The sequence below is a fragment of the Dendrobates tinctorius genome, unplaced genomic scaffold, assembly GCF_039654945.1.
Source record: "Dendrobates tinctorius isolate UK_male_01 unplaced genomic scaffold, ASM3965494v1 ptg000120l, whole genome shotgun sequence".
Lineage (NCBI taxonomy): Eukaryota > Metazoa > Chordata > Amphibia > Anura > Dendrobatidae > Dendrobates > Dendrobates tinctorius.
In genome coordinates this window covers 34,484,908-34,502,155 of record NW_027361788.1, presented here as the reverse complement: position 1 = coordinate 34,502,155, position 17,248 = coordinate 34,484,908, and the positions used below count along the sequence as shown (strand labels likewise).

The 17,248-nt window shown below is 45.4% G+C and overlaps 1 protein-coding gene across 3 annotated transcripts in view; it reads right to left on the bottom strand.

Annotated features, from left to right (window-relative positions):
• CAMSAP1 (calmodulin regulated spectrin associated protein 1) overlaps positions 1-17,248 on the bottom strand; it is a 110,009-nt gene that overhangs the window by 39,243 nt on the left and 53,518 nt on the right. For all 3 annotated transcript variants that reach the window (XM_073541136.1, XM_073541135.1, XM_073541137.1), the window contains 2 exons: positions 15,164-15,325; positions 14,940-15,020 (listed from right to left, as the gene is read on the bottom strand). In XM_073541136.1, coding sequence (XP_073397237.1) covers positions 14,940-15,020; positions 15,164-15,325 — 243 coding nt within the window. The remainder of the gene's footprint in view (positions 1-14,939; positions 15,021-15,163; positions 15,326-17,248) is intronic.

The following is a 17,248-nucleotide window of genomic DNA, read 5'->3' as shown; positions in this document are numbered from 1 at the left end:
AATGATTGCAATCACAAATTCTTTGGTATTATCTTCATTTAATTTGTCTTAAATGAAAAAACACAAAAGAGAATGAAGCAAAAAGCAAAACATTGATCATGTCACACAAAACTCCAAAAATGGGCCAGATAAAAGTATTGGCACCCTCAGCCTAATACTTGGTTGCACAACCTTTATCCAAAATAACAGACCAACCGCTTCCGGTAACCATCAATGAGTTTCTTACAATGCTCGGCTGTAATTTTAGACCATTCTTCTTTGGCAAACTGCTCCAGGTCCCTGATATTTGAAGGGTGCCTTCTCCAAACTGCCATTTTTAGATCTCTCCACAGGTGTTCTATGGGATTCAGGTCTGGATTCATTGCTGGCCACCTTAGAAGTCTCCAGTGCCTTCTCTCAAACCATTTTCTACTGCTTTTTGAAGTGTGTTTTGAGTCATTTTCCTGCTGGAAGACCGATGACCTCTGAGGGAGACCCAGCTTTCTCACACTGGGCCCTACATTATGCTGCAAAATTTGTTGGTAGTCTTCAGACTTCATAATGCCATGCACACGGTCAAGCAGTCCAGTGCCAGAGGCAGCAAAGCAACCCCAAAACATCAGGGAACCTCCCCATGTTTGACTGTAGGGACCGTGTTCTTTTCTTTGAATGCCTCTTTTTTTTCTCCTGTAAACTCTATGTTGATGCCTTTGCCCAAAAAGCTCTACTTTTGTCTCATCTGACAAGAGAACATTCTTCCAAAATGTTTTAGGCTTTTTCAGGTAAGTTTTGGTAAACTCCAGCCTGGCTTTTTTGTGTCTCGGGGTAAGAAGTGGGGTCTTCCTGGGTCTCCTACCATACAGTCCCTTTTCATTCAGACGCCGTGGATAGTACGGGTTGATACTGTTGTACCCTCGGACTGCAGGGCAGCTTGAACTTGTTTGGATGTTAGTGGAGGTTCTTTATCCAACATCTGCACAATTTTGCGTTGAAATCTCTTGTCAATTTTTCTTTTCGTCCACATCTAGGGAGGTTAGCCACAGTGCCATGGGCTTTAAACTTCTTGATGACACTGTGCACGGTAGACACAGGAACATTCAGGTCTTTGGAGATGGATTTGTAGCCTTGAGATTGCTCATGCGTCCTCACAATTTGGTTTCTCAAGTCCTCAGACAGTTATTTGGTCTTCTTTCTTTTCTCCATGCTCAATGTGGTACACAAGGACACAGGACAGAGGTTGAGTCAACTTTAATCCATGTCAACTGGCTGCAAGTGTGATTTAGTTATTGCCAACACCTGTTAGGTGCCACAGGTAAGTTATAGGTGCTGTTAATTACATAAATTAGAGAAGCATCACATGATTTTTCAAACAGTGCCAATACTTATGTCCACCCTCTTTTTTATGTTTGGTGTGGAATTATATCCAATTTGGCTTTAGGACAATTCTTTTTGTGTTTTTTCATTTAAGACAAATTAAATGAAGATAATAATAAAGAATTTGTGTTTGCAATCGTTTTCAGGAAGAAACTGAGTATTGTCTGACAGAACTGCAGGGGTGTCAATACTTTTGGCCACAACTGTATGATCGTGTCATGAATTCGGAGGAAGGCTGTCATTTCCGCTACGACTTTGGTAAATACTCTCGGGGCTATGGATATGCCAAACGGAAGGGCTCCGAATTGAAAATGCCCTGGATATAGAGAGCCACTCAAATATTTTTGATAATCTGGGTGGATGGGGGATGTGATAGTATGCATCCTTTAAATCGACTACGGCCATAAAACAATCGTGATGCAGCAGTTTTATGGCTGTAGCTACCGACTCCATCTTGAAGGTCTGATTTTTTATCCACTGATTGAGGCCTCTGAGGTTTATGATTAGTCTGAACAACTGGTCTGGTTTGTTTATCAGGAAGAGGGGCGAGTAGAACCCTGTTCTCTCCTGTTTGCTCGGGACTTCGGAAAGAACCTGCTCTACAAGGCTCAAGATTTCTGATTCTAAGGCCAACTGTTCTTCTATCGCCTTCCTGATAGGGGTAATGACAAACGCTGTTTTTGGCTGGCGTAAAAAAGGGATCTTCAGGCCTTCTCTTAAGGCCCAGTCACACATAGCGACTCACCAGCGATCCCGACAAAGATATCAACGTGTCAGCATCGCTGGTGAGTCGCTACATGATCGCTGGTGAGCTGTCAAACAGACAGCTTCACCAGCGATCAGGACCAGCGACGCCGAGCGCGCGGAGTCGCTGTGTACTTTAGTTACCAGCGCGCTGATGCAGGGAGCTGGTAACTAAAAGGTACACATCGGGTTTCTAAGGGACGTGCGTCCCTTATAAACCCGATGAGTACCTTAGTTACCAGCTCCCTGCATCAGCGCGCTGGTAACTAAGGTACACAGAGGGTTTAAGCACAGCGCAGAGCTTAGAAATCCTGCGTTTACCTTAGTTACCAGCTGATCGCTGGTCTCCCGCCTGTCACACACAGCGATGCATGCTAGCCAGCGGGAGACCAGCGACCAAAAAAATGTCCAGGGCTTTCCTACAGCGATCAGAAATACCGGTAGTGGGGCCGGTCGCTGATCGCTGTCACACACAGCGATCTCGCTGGTGAGATCGCTGTTACGTGACAAAACTTGTGACTCAGCAGCGATCTCGTTAGCGAGATCGCTATGTGTGACTGGGCCCTTACGATGCTTAGGATCCAGGTATTGGAAGAGATGTCTTCTCAGGCCTGAGAAAAGAGTGCCAATCTCCCCCCTACCGGAATACTGGCGTCATTGTGGGGATTTCTTTGAAGTGGAGGTGGCGCCACCAAACAAATCCGGACTCCTTTTTCCTTTTTTTGTCTTCACATCTCCTATCTGCCGGAGGACGGCCCCTGTTGAATTTTCCTCTCCGAAAGGGCGGCCTCCTCTGATCTGCTGGAAACCTGGAGAAGCCTCTCTTTGTCACTTGCTATCTCCAAGATGTCATCTAGGTTTTTCCCAAATAAAATCCAACCATCGCATGGGAGAGAGCACAGTTTAGCTTTAGACTGCAGATCTCCTGGACAGCCTTTAAGCCACAACGCGCGCCTGGCGGCATTTGATAATCCTGCCGCCCTAGCTGTCAACCTCAGAGTCAGCAGAGGTGTCCGCCAAAAAAGCTGCCGCCCCATGCAGAAGATACATATCTGCCAGTATTTTTTGTCTTGAGACTTTTGACGCTAGTCTCTCTTCTAATTGCTGCAGCCAAATTATTAAGGAACGCGTTGTGCAGGTGCCAGCTATCACGGGCTTCAATCCTCCTGCTGCTGCTTCCCATGCATGTCTTAAGTAGGAATCTGCTTTTTTATCTAGCGGGTCCCTAAGTACCCCTGAGTCTTCCAAGGGCAGAGCCGATTTCTTGGATGATCTGGACACCACTGCGTCAATCTTTGGAACTTTGTCCCATATTTCTGTGTCCTTATGCTCAAAGGGATACCTCCTCTTAAGAGGAGGAGGGAAGAGCCCCTGACCTCTCGGGTTTCCTCCACTCTCTCTCGATGAGTGCCTGGACCTTTTCATTGACTGGAAAGGTTCGTTTCTTCCTCTCTTGTAGTCCCCCAAACATGACATCCTCCAGGGACTTAGCCATTTTTTCCTCCTGTAGGCCCATCGTCACCCTGATGGCCTTGAGGAGAGCATCCGTTTCTTCTACTGGGAAACACAGTTTGCCACCCATGTCACTGTCTGAGGAGTAGGATGGGTGTTCGGCCTGGGATAAGGCCGAGGAAGAGTCTGAGGTAGAACTAGGGGGATTCTTCCTATTCTTTTTCCCTTTTTTTAACAATGCTTTAAGCGAGCCTTCCATCTCCAACCTAATGACCGATCTAAGGTTGGTTGCGAAACTAGGCGCTTCTTCTGCCATGGTTCACTGGATGCAGTTGGTGCAAAATTCCTTTTGCCAGTCTCTTGCTAGGGGGCTGTCTCCCTGCATTCTTAGGCTTTCCCTAAGGAATTTAAACATACAAAAGAAGGCCCCTATTAACAACTTGCTAACATTCACAAAGATCACTCACCACCCGTAATCAAGGGTACCGGACTCGGAGGCTGTGTAGGAGCACGTGATCTGTGCTCTCTGGATCTTGAGGAGTCCCCCGACTCCTGGGCCGACTGTTGCTTGAACGGCTGCCATGCTTGTGAGCAGAGGACTGCGAAGGAGGCAGAGACGACGATCGCTCCTGCTCTGACCCCATGGTTACCCGTCCGCCATGCCGCCATCTTTCTTTAAATATCCTGCCTCGGTCCTGGTGGGCGTCTTCTCCCCTCCCCCCTGCGACCGCCGGCCGACCGCTGCCTCTTTCTTCAGAAAGACGTCAGCCGGCGCTCTCCCATGATGCCCTGCACCGCTGACGTCAGTGGCCGGAAGACGCCCGCGGCTCTCCCTCACTAGACGCTCTGAGGGAGCGAGACCGCGGGCATGACGGCCGGCGCTACAGGTGAGCCCTGTTCTTCCCGCGCCGGGACGGGTCTGGGACCTTTCACATATGACAGGCACCGCCGCTGTCAGAGGGATTCCTTTCCAGGACAGGAACCCAACTGAAGCAGGGGACAGGTGCCACCCCTTATATTTCAGTAGGTTCCTGTCCTGGCGGGGCTGATCCCTCTCTCAGGTGTGCTGTCATGGATGAAGAGAAAATAGCTGCTAGGAAACCACTGCTAAGGACAGGCAACAAGCAGAAGAGACTTGTTTAGGCTAAAGAACACAAGGAATGGACATTAGACCAGTGGAAATCTGTGCTTTGGTCTGATGAGTCCAAATTTGAGATCTTTGGTTCCAACCACCGTGTCTTTATGCGACGCAGAAAAGGTGAACGGATGGAATCTACATGCCTGGTTCCCACCCTGAGGCATGGAGGAGGAGGTGTGATGATGTGGGGGTGCTTTGCTGGTGACACTGTTGGGGATTTATTAAAAATTGAAGGCATACTGAACCAGCATGGCTACCACAACATGCTGGTTCAGTATGCCTTCAGTTGGACCATCATTTATTTTTCAACAGGACAATGACCCCAAACACACCTCCAGGCTGTGTAAGGGCTATTTGACCAAGAGCATTTTATGGGGGCATAATCTATGGAGCATTTTATGCCCCCATAAAATGCTCCATAGATTATGCCCCCATAAAATACTTCATATAGATTATGGCCCCATAAAATGCTCCATAGATTATGGCCCCATATGCTGCTGCAAATAAAAAAATTAAAAAAAAGCCATACTCCCCTCTCGTCACTGGGGACCAGGTGTCGTGTCACCGCTGGCTCAGGGCCCCAGCACCTCAGATATTCACCTGTCCCCTGCTGTCGCTCTGTCTGCCGAGTCCTCCGTCAGTGACGTTCAGGCGAAAAAGGCGCAGCGCGTACTAACTACGTCACCGCACCCTCTGAACTGAACATTACAGACAGAGGTCTTGGAGGACAGAGCGGTGTGCAGAGGTGGACCGGGGACAGGTGAATATCGCAGATACTTACCCCCTCCTGACGCAGTCTCTATATCCCCCTGCTTCTCCTAAGGTCTCAGGCTCCTTTCTTCAGCGGTCACATGGTACCGCTCATTAAAGTCATGAATATGCGCATATTCATGACTTTAATGAGCGGTACCTCGTGACCGCTTAAGGAAGGAGCCTGAGACCGCAGGAGAAGCAGGGGGGCTGCAGAGACGTGCCAGGGGGGTAAGTATAATGTGACACCCCGCTCCCCCTCCGACCCCCTGGTGTATATCACTCGCGTATCAGCCGAGAGGGGGTCTTTCAAACCAAAAAAAAGAGCTAAAAAAATCTCGGCTTATACACAAGTATATACAGTATCTGCACAAAAGTGGTATCATTAAAAATGTCAGCTCGGCACGCTAAAAATAAACCCTCAACCAACCCGAGATCACGAAAAATGGAGACACTACGGGTCTCAGAAAATAGCGCAAATTTTTTTTTTTTTTTTAAACAAACTTTGGAATTTTTTTTCACCACTTAGATAAAAAAAAAAAAGAACCTAGAAATGTTTGGTATCTATGAACTTATAATGACCTGGAGAATCATAAGGGCAGGTCAGTTTTAGCATTTAGTGAACCTAGCAAAAAAGACAAAAAATAAGTGTGGGATTGCACTTTTTTTGCAATTTCACCGCACTTGGATTTTTTTTCCGTTTTCGAGTACACGACATGCTAAAATCAATGTTGTCGTTCAAAAGTACAACTCGTCCCGCAAAAACTAAGCCCTCAGATGGCCATATTGACGGAAAAATAAAACGTTATGGCCCTGGGAAGAAGGGGAGCGGAAAACGGAAACGCAGAACAGGAAAAAGCTCTGGTCATTAAGGGGTTATATACACAGTACATAAGCGATCAGGCTGTCAAAGCTGAAGCCTGAGCGCAGAAGGTTTTTTGTTTTGTTTTTTTCAGTATGTATATATAATATTCATTATGTACACTAGGGGCAGGTCACTGAGGGATCAGTGACCTGTCAGCAGTCTTCATTATGAATAGCTAATTAGAGCACCACATAAAGCCCCCCCCCCCCCCCCGCTCACAGGACGCCCCGGAGCATGAGCATATCATTAACAAAACTGAAAAGAAAGATTAAACTACCACCACAAGACAGAATTCATCACCCAGGTATCATTGTAATCAGTATAACGGCGCCAACCTGACACTGTCTGCAGGCTACTGTGCACAATCCTGCTGACAGGTTCCCTTTAAATACTTTTCTGGAGTCAAGAAGATGGAGACGCTTGAAGAGTCAGGATGACCATGCACACAACTTGCCCAATCTGGCTTGATAAAAGACCTTGGCGCAAGCTGTCTTATTTGTAGGATATTTCAGGTGCCAGCGAAGCTGGGACAAGAGCACCCCCACTCCTCGATGCACACTTCAGAAAAAGAGGACAACTGCTCATGCTGGGCAGATTTTGGTCTCTGTCAGTTTGACTCTTCTCCTAAGCGTCCCCACCTCAATCCATACTGTGCTTGGACTTGTCACCAAATTTTTCATGATGAACTGGACATAGGATGCAATAGAGGCTTCACAGCAGAAAAAAAAAAAATAAAAAAAAATCTTGTTTTGTTTGTTTTTTTATTTCACCTCTCCTTTGCTGAAAATACTAGCAGTCAAATATCTGACACCTAATGAGTTAACTTTAGTTACATCGAAGGGGGTGTTATTAGATATTTTTTCATTTGGGGCGTGTAATTCTGACTCCTTTATGACACTGACCAATCATAAGCAGGCAACCCACATAGAAGTGCAAAAGGAACCCGAGTGATGTCATCAGGGTCACATGACTTGAGTCCACAGGTCCTGCAAGCCACAGTATGAAGCCTAAATAAGCACTGAAGATACATTACACAGCAGAAAAGTGTGGAAACATTAACTGGAGTTACAGCTCTTTACAAAGGAGATGTGAAATTTAAAAAAAATAAAAAAAATGTTTTATTCCGATTTGCAGTCCCTATTATATCCCGTGTCCAGCTCAACATGAAAAATTTGGTGAATTTGGTATATTTTTTTAACACAATCCTGCTGCTTCTTTGACACAGCGTGGTTTCACAAATGGATTTTTTTTTTTTTTTTTTTTGATTGTGGGGGTGGGTGATCTGATTTCCTGAATACTCATGCTCACTGCACAGGGAGAAAAATTAATAAATACAAATTCTGAATTAAAAAAAAATTACGTAAGTAAATAAATGTAGCGCGTTGATGAGGTTCAGAAATCCTGCTCATTTTGCTGCTACTGTAAAATTCTGGGCAGCACAGTGGCTCAGTGGTCAGACCTGCAGCACTGGGTTCAAATCCCACAAAGGACAACATCTGCAAGGGAGTTTTGTATTTTCTCCCCGTGTTTGTGTGAGATTCCTCCGGGTTCTCCAGTTTCCTCCCACATTCCAAAGACATACTGATGGGGCTCACAATCCAGAATCCTTATCGAGGACAGTGCCAATAATGTCTGTAAAGCGCAGTGGAATTAATGGCGCTATTAAAATTTATTTTACTCATATATATAGCGCCATTAATTCCACAGCGCTTTACAGACATTATTGGCACTGTCCCCGAAGGGCTCACCATCTAAATTCCTTATCAGTATGTCTTTTTGGTATGTGTGAAGAAACAGGAAAACCTGGAGGAAACCCACGCAAACACGGGGAAAATATACAACGCCCTTGCAAATGTTGTCCTTTTGGGATTTGAATCCAGGACCCGAGTGCTGCAAGGCTGCAGTGCTAACCACTGAGCCACCGTGGTAAATGAGTAGAATAAACAATGCTGAATTTTTCATTAAAAGAAAAAAAAAAATGCATGCTTTGAGTGAACAAAACCCTAGGGCAAGATGTCACACTGTGGATGTTGCTACAGAAAGTCATGCAACTGACCCATTAACCTGAATCAGCGCCACTTCGATATACAGCTCTGGCAGAAATTAAGAGACCACTACAAAATTTTCAGTATGTCTGATTTTTCTCTTTATAGGTATATTTTTGAGCAAAATGTAAGTTTCTCTTTTATTCTATAAACTACTGACAATATGTCTTTGAATTTCCAAGCAATACATTTTGTATTTATTTTCAGAAAATGAGAAATGGTCAAAATAGCAAAAAAAAAAAAAAATGCTGTGCTTGCAGACCTCAAATAATGCTAAGAAAACAAGTTCATAATCATTTAGAAACAAAAATACTAATGTTTTAACTCAGAGTTATAAAAAAAAAAAAAAAAAAATTATTTTGTGGAATAACCATGATTTTTAATCACAGCTTTCATACAGCTTGGCATGCTTTCTACCAGTCATTCACACTGCTTTTGGGTGACCTTATGCCACTCCTGGTACAAAAATTTAAGCAGTTCTTCTTTGTTTGATGGCTGGTGACTATCCATCTTCCTCTTGATTACATTCCAGAGGTTTTCAATGGGGTTCAGGTCTGGAGATTGGGCAGGCCATGACAGGGATTTGTTGTGTTGATCCTTCATCCACACATTGATTGACCTAGCTGTGTGGCATGGCGCATTGTCCTGCTGGAAAAACCAGTCCTCAGAGTTGGGGAACACTGAGCAGAAGAAATCAACTATTTTTCCAGGATAACATTGTATGCAGCTTGAGTCATACGTCCTTTGCAAAGATAAACCTACCCAATTCCAACCTTGCTGAAGCATCCCAGATTCTCCACCAAATTTCACAGTGGGTGCAAGACACTGTGGCTTGTACGCCTCTCTAGGTCTCCATCTAACCATTAGACAACCAGGTGTTGGGCAAAGCTGAAAATTAGACTCAGAGTAGGAATAGGGATTTTTGTGTGTGCTCACCGTAAAATCCTTTTCTCCGAGCCAATCATTGGGTGACACAGGACCATGGGTGTTATGCTGCTTGCCACTAGGAGGACACTAAGTGAACACAAAACTCCTCCTCTGCAGTATATACCCTCTCGCTGGCTGAGATTTCCCCAGTTCGGTGAAAAAGCAGTAGGAGCATTAATCAAAGAACAATTACTATGTCACAACCTGAGAACAATACAATAAGCCAATAGGCTAAACAGGGTGGGTGGTGTGTCCTCCAATGATTGGCTCGGACAAAAGGATTTTACGGTCAGTACACACAAAAATCCCTATTTCTCCTATGCCTCATTGGGGGACACAGGACCATGGGACGTCCAAAAGCAGTCCCTGGGTGGGGAGCATACAACTGCTAATACCCCATGTCCACTGACTTAACGCTGTGGTACTGCCGATTGCAGAATGCGTCTGCCAAGAGCTCCATCCGCAGAGGCCTGAGAGTGAATTTGGTAATGTTTTGTAAAGGTATGCAGACTGGACCAAGTTGCAGCCTTGCAGACCTGTTCTGCCGATGCCTGGTGCCGAATGGCCCAAGAGGTGCCCATTGATCGGGTAGAATGTGCCTTAATCCCCTGCTGGGATAGGTGTGCTCCTGACACGGTAGGATTCCTGAATAGCCAAGCGAATCCACCTGGCTAGCGTGGCTTTTGAGGCGGCTAGACCCTTCCTATGCCCCTCTGAAAGCACAAACAGGGCATCTGACTTGCGGAAGGGAGCCGTCCACGAGATGTACCATCTAAGAGCCCTAACCACATCCAGGGTGTGGAGGGCCTTCTCAACGCGATGGACTGGTGCCGGACAGAAGGAAGGCAAAACAATTTCCTCACTGAAATGAAAGGAAGACACAACTTTGGGCAGAAAGGACGTCCTCAAAACTGCCTTGTCCTGATGAAAGTTCAGGAACGGAGGACGGCAGGACAGGGCCGTCAATTCCAAAACTCGTCTGATTGATGCAATTGCCACTAGAAAGACCACCTTCCAAAAGAGAACAGTCAGTGGTACTTCCTGCAGTGGTTCGAAAGGGGCTTCCTGTAAGTCTCCGAGAACCAAGTTAAGGTCCCATGATTCCACTGGCCTTTTATAGGGAGGCGCCACATGGGAAACTCCCTGAATGAACGTCTTCACCTGCAATTTGGTGGCAATTTTGTGTTGGAATAGAACTGACAAAGCTGAAATGTAGCTTTTGAGCGAGCTAAGCGTGAGGCCTGACTCTAGTCCGGATTGTAGGAATTCCAATATGGAAGGGATGTAGAACACCAGAGGGGATCGACGATGGTCCTTGCACCACGAGAAGAAAGTTTTCCAGGTGCGGTGATAAATGTGCATGGACACGGGCTTCCTAGCACTAATCATGGTGGAGATCACGTCATGAGAGAAACCAGCTTGTGCTAAAATCCAGGATTCAACGGCCACGCCGTCAAAGACAGGGCCCCGGAGTTCTGGTGGTAAATCAGGCCCTGTGAGAGTAGATCCATGCGACCTGAAAGTCGTCAGGGAACGTCGGCGATAAGTTGGACTAGTTCTGCATACCATGCCCGGCCAATCTGGCACGACTAGGATCACTGGCACCCCCACTGCTCTGATTTTCTTGATGATCCTTGGAAGCAAGGGAAAGGGGGAAAAATGTACGGGAGTCGAAACCGGTGCCACGGCAGAACGAAGGTGTCTGCTCTGATGGCGCATGGATCGCGTGATCGGGCAATGAATCGAGGAACTTTGTTGTTTAGTCTTGAGGCCATGACATCCACATCTGGAGTCCCCCAGCGATGGCAAACCTGCTGAAAAACTTCCGGATGGGAGAGACCACTCTCCTGAGGCAAGGCTCTGGCGACTGAGAAAATCCGCCGCCCAATTTTCTACCCCTGGGATGTGGACTGCAGAGAAGGGCAAGTGGTTGGTCTCGGCCCAATGGAGAATGTGACTCACTTCGTGCATGGCCATCATGCTCCGAGTACCCCAATGACGGTTGATATACGCCACAGTCGTGGCATTGTCGGATTGGATCTTGATGGCGTGACCTGCGAGGACATGGTGGAAATTCAGTAGGGCTAATCTGATAGCTCGCATCTCCAAGATGTTGATAGGGAGACGCGACTCTCGAATTGACCAACTACCATGTGCCGTGTGGTGGCGAAAAACCGCAAACCCAGCCATGAAGACTTGCGTCGGTGATCTCGCTCCGACCCGCCCGATATTCTCGCGGCCCGCGATCTCACTCCATATAGCGGCCTCCCGATACTCTCGCGGCCCCGCGATCTCGCTCCAAATCGCGGCCGCCGTGGTCACTTTACATTACGCCTCTTCGCTTCTCCCACGGACCCTTTATACAGCGTCCTCCGCTGACATCCGACCGTCACGGATCAGTTCGTTTCAACCTTTGGCGGATTTGAACTGACCGCCGACGACGGAGGTATGAGACAGGCCTAAGCTGATTTTTATAAAACTGTGCAGTGGTCTCTTGATTTTTGCCAGAGCTGTATACGGAACAGATTTTCAGACAGAAAAAATATTGAAAAGTTGGCAGTGCTTTCACACATCAGCTTTTTTATTTTGCAAAAATGTTAGGTCTTACCACAAAACAAATGGAAAACAAAGGGGTTGTCCAATACTAGGACAACCCCTTCTTAAACTAAATGTTGTGCTCCGATAACCTAGTAAAGCCTATACTCCCCTCCCGTGCCAGCTCCATTCCAGAAGTGTCGGCACTCGCGGGAATGGAGCCAGCACAGGAGGTGAGAATAGTCTTTATTATATTATCGGGGCATAACATTTAGCTTAAGAAGGGGATGTCGTAGGAAGTGGATTTTTTAGGCCTTATGATTATTTTTTTTTTTTTTTTGGGGGTGAGGGGAGGGGGTTACTTTTGAATTACATTTACTTTACCACAGTGCACTGTAAAATGGGGAAAAACAACAATTATGACATTGTTTTTTGGGAATTGTTTTTTTACAGTGTACATTTTGTGGTAACAACGACCATACGTTTTTATCAGTAACATTTTGGGAAAGGTATGACTTTTAGATCGCTTGTTACAGCCTTTCATGCAGAATTGCGACAACCCAAAAAAAAATTTAACTTTGATATTCTTGAATGTTTTCCATTTATGGTGTTTATCGATCAGGTTAATTGCTTTTGTATTTTGATAGACTGGACTTTTCTGAACGCAGCAATACCACATACCGTATTTTTTGGATTATAAGACACTTTTTTCCCAAAAATTTTTTGGGGAAAATGGGAGTGAGGTTTTATATTCCAAATTTAGCTTACCAGAGGAGGTGGCTCTGGTAGAGCGGGGTGGTTGCTGTAGGAAGCTGACAGGAGTGGGGTGATGCTGCGAGTCCCGAGCTGGGATGAGGGGGTGTTTGGTGGCCATTTGCACTGCTTCACCTTCACCCGTGATTGTTAGTGGCAGGTCCTTGCTGTAATACCCTGCCATCAACTGCCGTGTATGGGGCGGGCTTCGCTGTGTGAGCTTGCGCCATACATGTACGGCAGATGTTGTGAAGGGGTTAATAAATGGGTTAATAAACTTATTTTGTCCACGTGGGCATTCATATCTGGGCATTTTTCATGGAACGGCTCTAGGTGATGGGTTCATTCCATGAACTTCCTACTAGGCTTCTCTATGGGAATGAAGGACTCTCTGCTGCTAATTTACTCCCCAGGAATTGGCAATTTACAGAGTACCCTCAGCACACACGTTACATGATGAAGTGGGTGAAGATCTGAATTTTTTTATTATTTTTCATCTATATTGCTGATACTAGCTTATAAACGTTATACATTTTTCCATTAGAATTTTCCACTACAACCAAAGTAGGCATTAGTAGAGATTCTTCTCTGGGGCAGTTAACTTTTTCCTCTTTATTACCTTGCCCAATTAGGATTAGGAGGCATCAGAGTGGTGAGGGGGAAGAGAATGCCTCCAGAGATGCATAGAAGAGGATTTCTGTGTGTGATTTGGCAAGACTCATGTCTAACCAGGTTACACAGACCTCACTGCCACCTATTATAGTGTATGGGGAGGAGAGCAAAGCGGTGTATGATAAACACCGCTCTCCATCTATCCCAGGCATGAGGGAATATTTGCCCTGCATCTTACTGGGATCAGGCGCAGAGCAGTGTATGTGACAAGCACGTATCACACACTACACTTCATCTCACAACATGACAGCACTACGAGATGTGAGGTGAGGAGCTTGTCACATACACTGCTCTGCGGCTATCCCAGGTACAGGGCCATTATTCTCAAAAATCAGAGATAAATGCAGAGGAGCTTTTGTAGTGACACTCTGCTTTGCTTTCCTCCCTCTGCACAGTAATCTTAGGCAATGACATCTGTATCACCTGGTTAAGAGTCTCCCAATTTCTCACAGGTTCTTACCTTCTCTAGGGGAGCTTCATTTGTTCAACTCTGACGCCTCCTGCATATGATTGGACAGTGTTATATAGGGAAAAGAAAAACACGCCCTCAAAAGAAGAATTTCTCCTAACACTATATAGTGTAAATTAGCATATATAGCATGTAGTGTAAATTAGCATATATAGTTTACAAGCCAATATCTTGGCAATGGAGATGAGCAATAATATGAAAAAATATATATGTTTTATTCACATCTTCAACCACTTTATCATGATGTGGCCAGTTTAGTATGAAGTCCTTTTTCACTCTAGTTCTATATTCTGATTGAAACAGAGGCAGATCAAGAAACCCAGCGCCATCATACCCATATAAAGCAAAGTCAACATTAAGTCAAATTAGCAGATTAAAGAGAAAAAATGAAGCACAACAATTTACTCTTTAGTTAAAAGGACAATTGTTGGTGAGTGCAGAGGACATGACATGCAACTGTTCATAGGCTTGCATCATGTGATAAAGGATTCTTATATTTTACACACTGGGTAGACGTGATCAGTAGAGCTATGGCTTACTGGGCAAATCCAATTTCTACTGTCATCAATAACTGAAACAAGAATCCATCAAGGATCAATGAGCTGGAAGCTGAAGACTGACAACTGCTGGCGAGCGGCTGTCTATACTGCTGCAGGACAAGCCCTTCTGTATCCCTGACTAGGATTTAGAGGGTGGGGGATAAATCCTAAAGTTACACCCTGATCTTAATTGTCCATTAGGCCATAAAACAAACTGAAACTGCTTCATCGAGAAGCTACAGCTCTGCAGTGGTTGTGAAACTACAACTCTCAGCTACAGATTGTAGACTAGGGATGTAGTTCAAGATTAAACACCAGTCCGGTGATATTATTCTTAATCTACAGTACCTGGATTATCAGCTAGGGGACAGCAGTGTACGCCTGAGCCTTGCGTTTACACAAGAACAGACTGACGGCGTGAGAGTCACGTTGGTTTTGCTCGGTTGGCACACAAATGCAGACTTCCTGAACGCCTCGTGATTAACAGGCTTCGAACGATGCTGCGATGAGGTGGGGGCCTAGTAATCATTATAGACATCCAGTAAGCAGGCATCAGACTGCCAGCCGAAGAAATTCGCACTGACTAGGTCCAACTGCAACGGAGAACCAACGAGGACACCGAACCAGAGTCCTGCAAATCCTTTTCCGTAATTCTATTTAACAGATTTATCCATGTATATTAAATTAGTATTAATACCTTCTGATGACTTGGGCTCTCAATGATTTGCTGTTTTATCCTGTGCTCTTTCTCCAGAATCTCCCTCATTTTCATGTTGACCTGAAATGTAATACAATGAATATGAATCAATAGAACAGGCAGTCTCGGCGATACACTATAATAGCGGATCATATAGCGACATGAGAAGATGATAACCCAACCACACTACTATCGTTCAGTACATCACTGCTCGGACTCTCTACCTTATTGATCCAGAAAACCATGGCATCCTCCAGATCATACGGCAGCTCTTTGGAGGCACTAAATGTAGAGAAGCGCTTGACACTTGACACAACCTTCTCGATGCTCATCATCTCCACGGTATAGGCCATCATGAGCGCATCGATCATCGACATGTGTGCACTCTGGGAAAAAGAAGCAGACGCAAAAAATTGGCAAAAAAAAAAAATCGACAACACATGCTCTATTCTATGATTCTGGTATTCAGGCTGAAGGTCTCTGAGATTTCACCTCTACAAGGGAAGTAAATACTGGTCTGGACCCCTCAGAAGAGAAAAGGATAACATCAATGATGGGGGCACCTGCGTGTGCTTAGCCTGATGCATCACAGAAGTGTTGCCATGTAAGAGGGACACCCCAAAACTGCTAGAGGTTTCCAACTGCAACAGGAGTGACCCAATCCATATCTCCAGAGCAGCGGTCCTCCAACCCATCCTGTAGGGGCTGAGGACCAATATATATTAATCACGGCATATACTGTGGATCCGCCATCACTCTTGACGGGGCAATGAAACCTCATAATAAAGGGGGTTTCCATTTTCCAGAAAGTGGACCCCCAAACGTGCTAAAATAACACCAAGTACTCTCCCCCCTCCTCAAGTCCAGCGTCTGCTCTCCGACACCGCTCAAATCAAAGTGTTTTGGCTACAGCTTTGATGTCACGGCTACAGCAAATACAATCCTTGTAGCTAATCACTACATGAGCTCAGTGATTAGCTGCAGCGGTGATGTGACATCACCGCTGCATCCAAAATACTGAGACTCCAGCAACAGCGGGAAGCTGGTGCTGGATCCGAGAAGGACTACCTGCTCCATTTATTATTTTAGTATACTAAAGTGTTTTGGGTCCTTTACTGAAAGTGGAAAACCCCTTTTTCCCATGAGATGTTTACCAATATTTGGAGGAATTCAAGGCGAGGCACAAAGTCATGTATTTAACCTGGACTTTATGCAATACACGGCAAGGCGCATTGTACAGCTCAGGAGTACGGTGTACTAACAGCCTGCGAATGCAGCCTAAATATCTAAATTAACCATATAGTGCCTGCATGAAGGGAGGTGCACCAACTTCTTAAGGGTTCATTACCTTACCAAGTGGAATATATGCAAGTACAAGCACGGTAGGATTGAATGTAACAGATTATAGGGACAAGAGGAGGAACCTGACATAGGATGTGGCAATACGTAAACCGGCTTATCAGGGCAGGACTGATCACTTGTGGAGCGAAGAATACACCCACGTCATCATCATGGGGACACATTTTTATAAAGCCGATTAACTGGTTCAGTGGTTCCATGGAAAGTACAGCCATACTTAAGGGGGTCTGAACAATGTTTATAAAGTATACTCTTCCTAATCGCTTAGACCCCCAGTGCTCCAGAAAACGGAGCTCAGGAAAGCCCTGTCTGCATGGGCATGGGGCATCTCTGCTCCATTCATTCTGTATAAGATTGCCGGAGAACGTCTCAGCCTGGAACAACCCCTTTCAAGATCATACAAATCGCTTGCAGCTTTTTTTTTTTTTTTTTTTTAAACATTTATTACTCTATAAATTAGCATCAGGAAGGTAAAAATACTCAAAGTATTCCCAACCAGCAGCTGCATGGTGCAAAAGTGACACCCATTCTCCTGTGCCACAACGTGTCCCTGCACTTCTGGCAGCTCATAGTACATTAGTCAGAGGAGGGGGACAGAAGAGAGCTCCATTCTGTAAAGCGGGATCTGACATAAAAAAACAAAACTGTCCATAAAAACAACAGAGTCCCCTGCAGGTGCCCTTTTGTTGTCTTACTGCATCTCTACCAGGGTCTATACAGTCAACTGAGAAAGAATGAACATAATCCATGACTGATACAACCTGGTTCTTACACCAAACTGTGCGCCAGTGTTCAGTCTGGCCCTAATGGGAGCTCAGATATTTTTTTACCTAAATACAAAATGTGACACAGGTTTTTCCTTTAGGCCATGTGAGGTGCAGATCATGACATAACATGTCCCGTGGCCCATACCGATCAGGTGTGTCACCCATCTGTACATGTCAGGAATG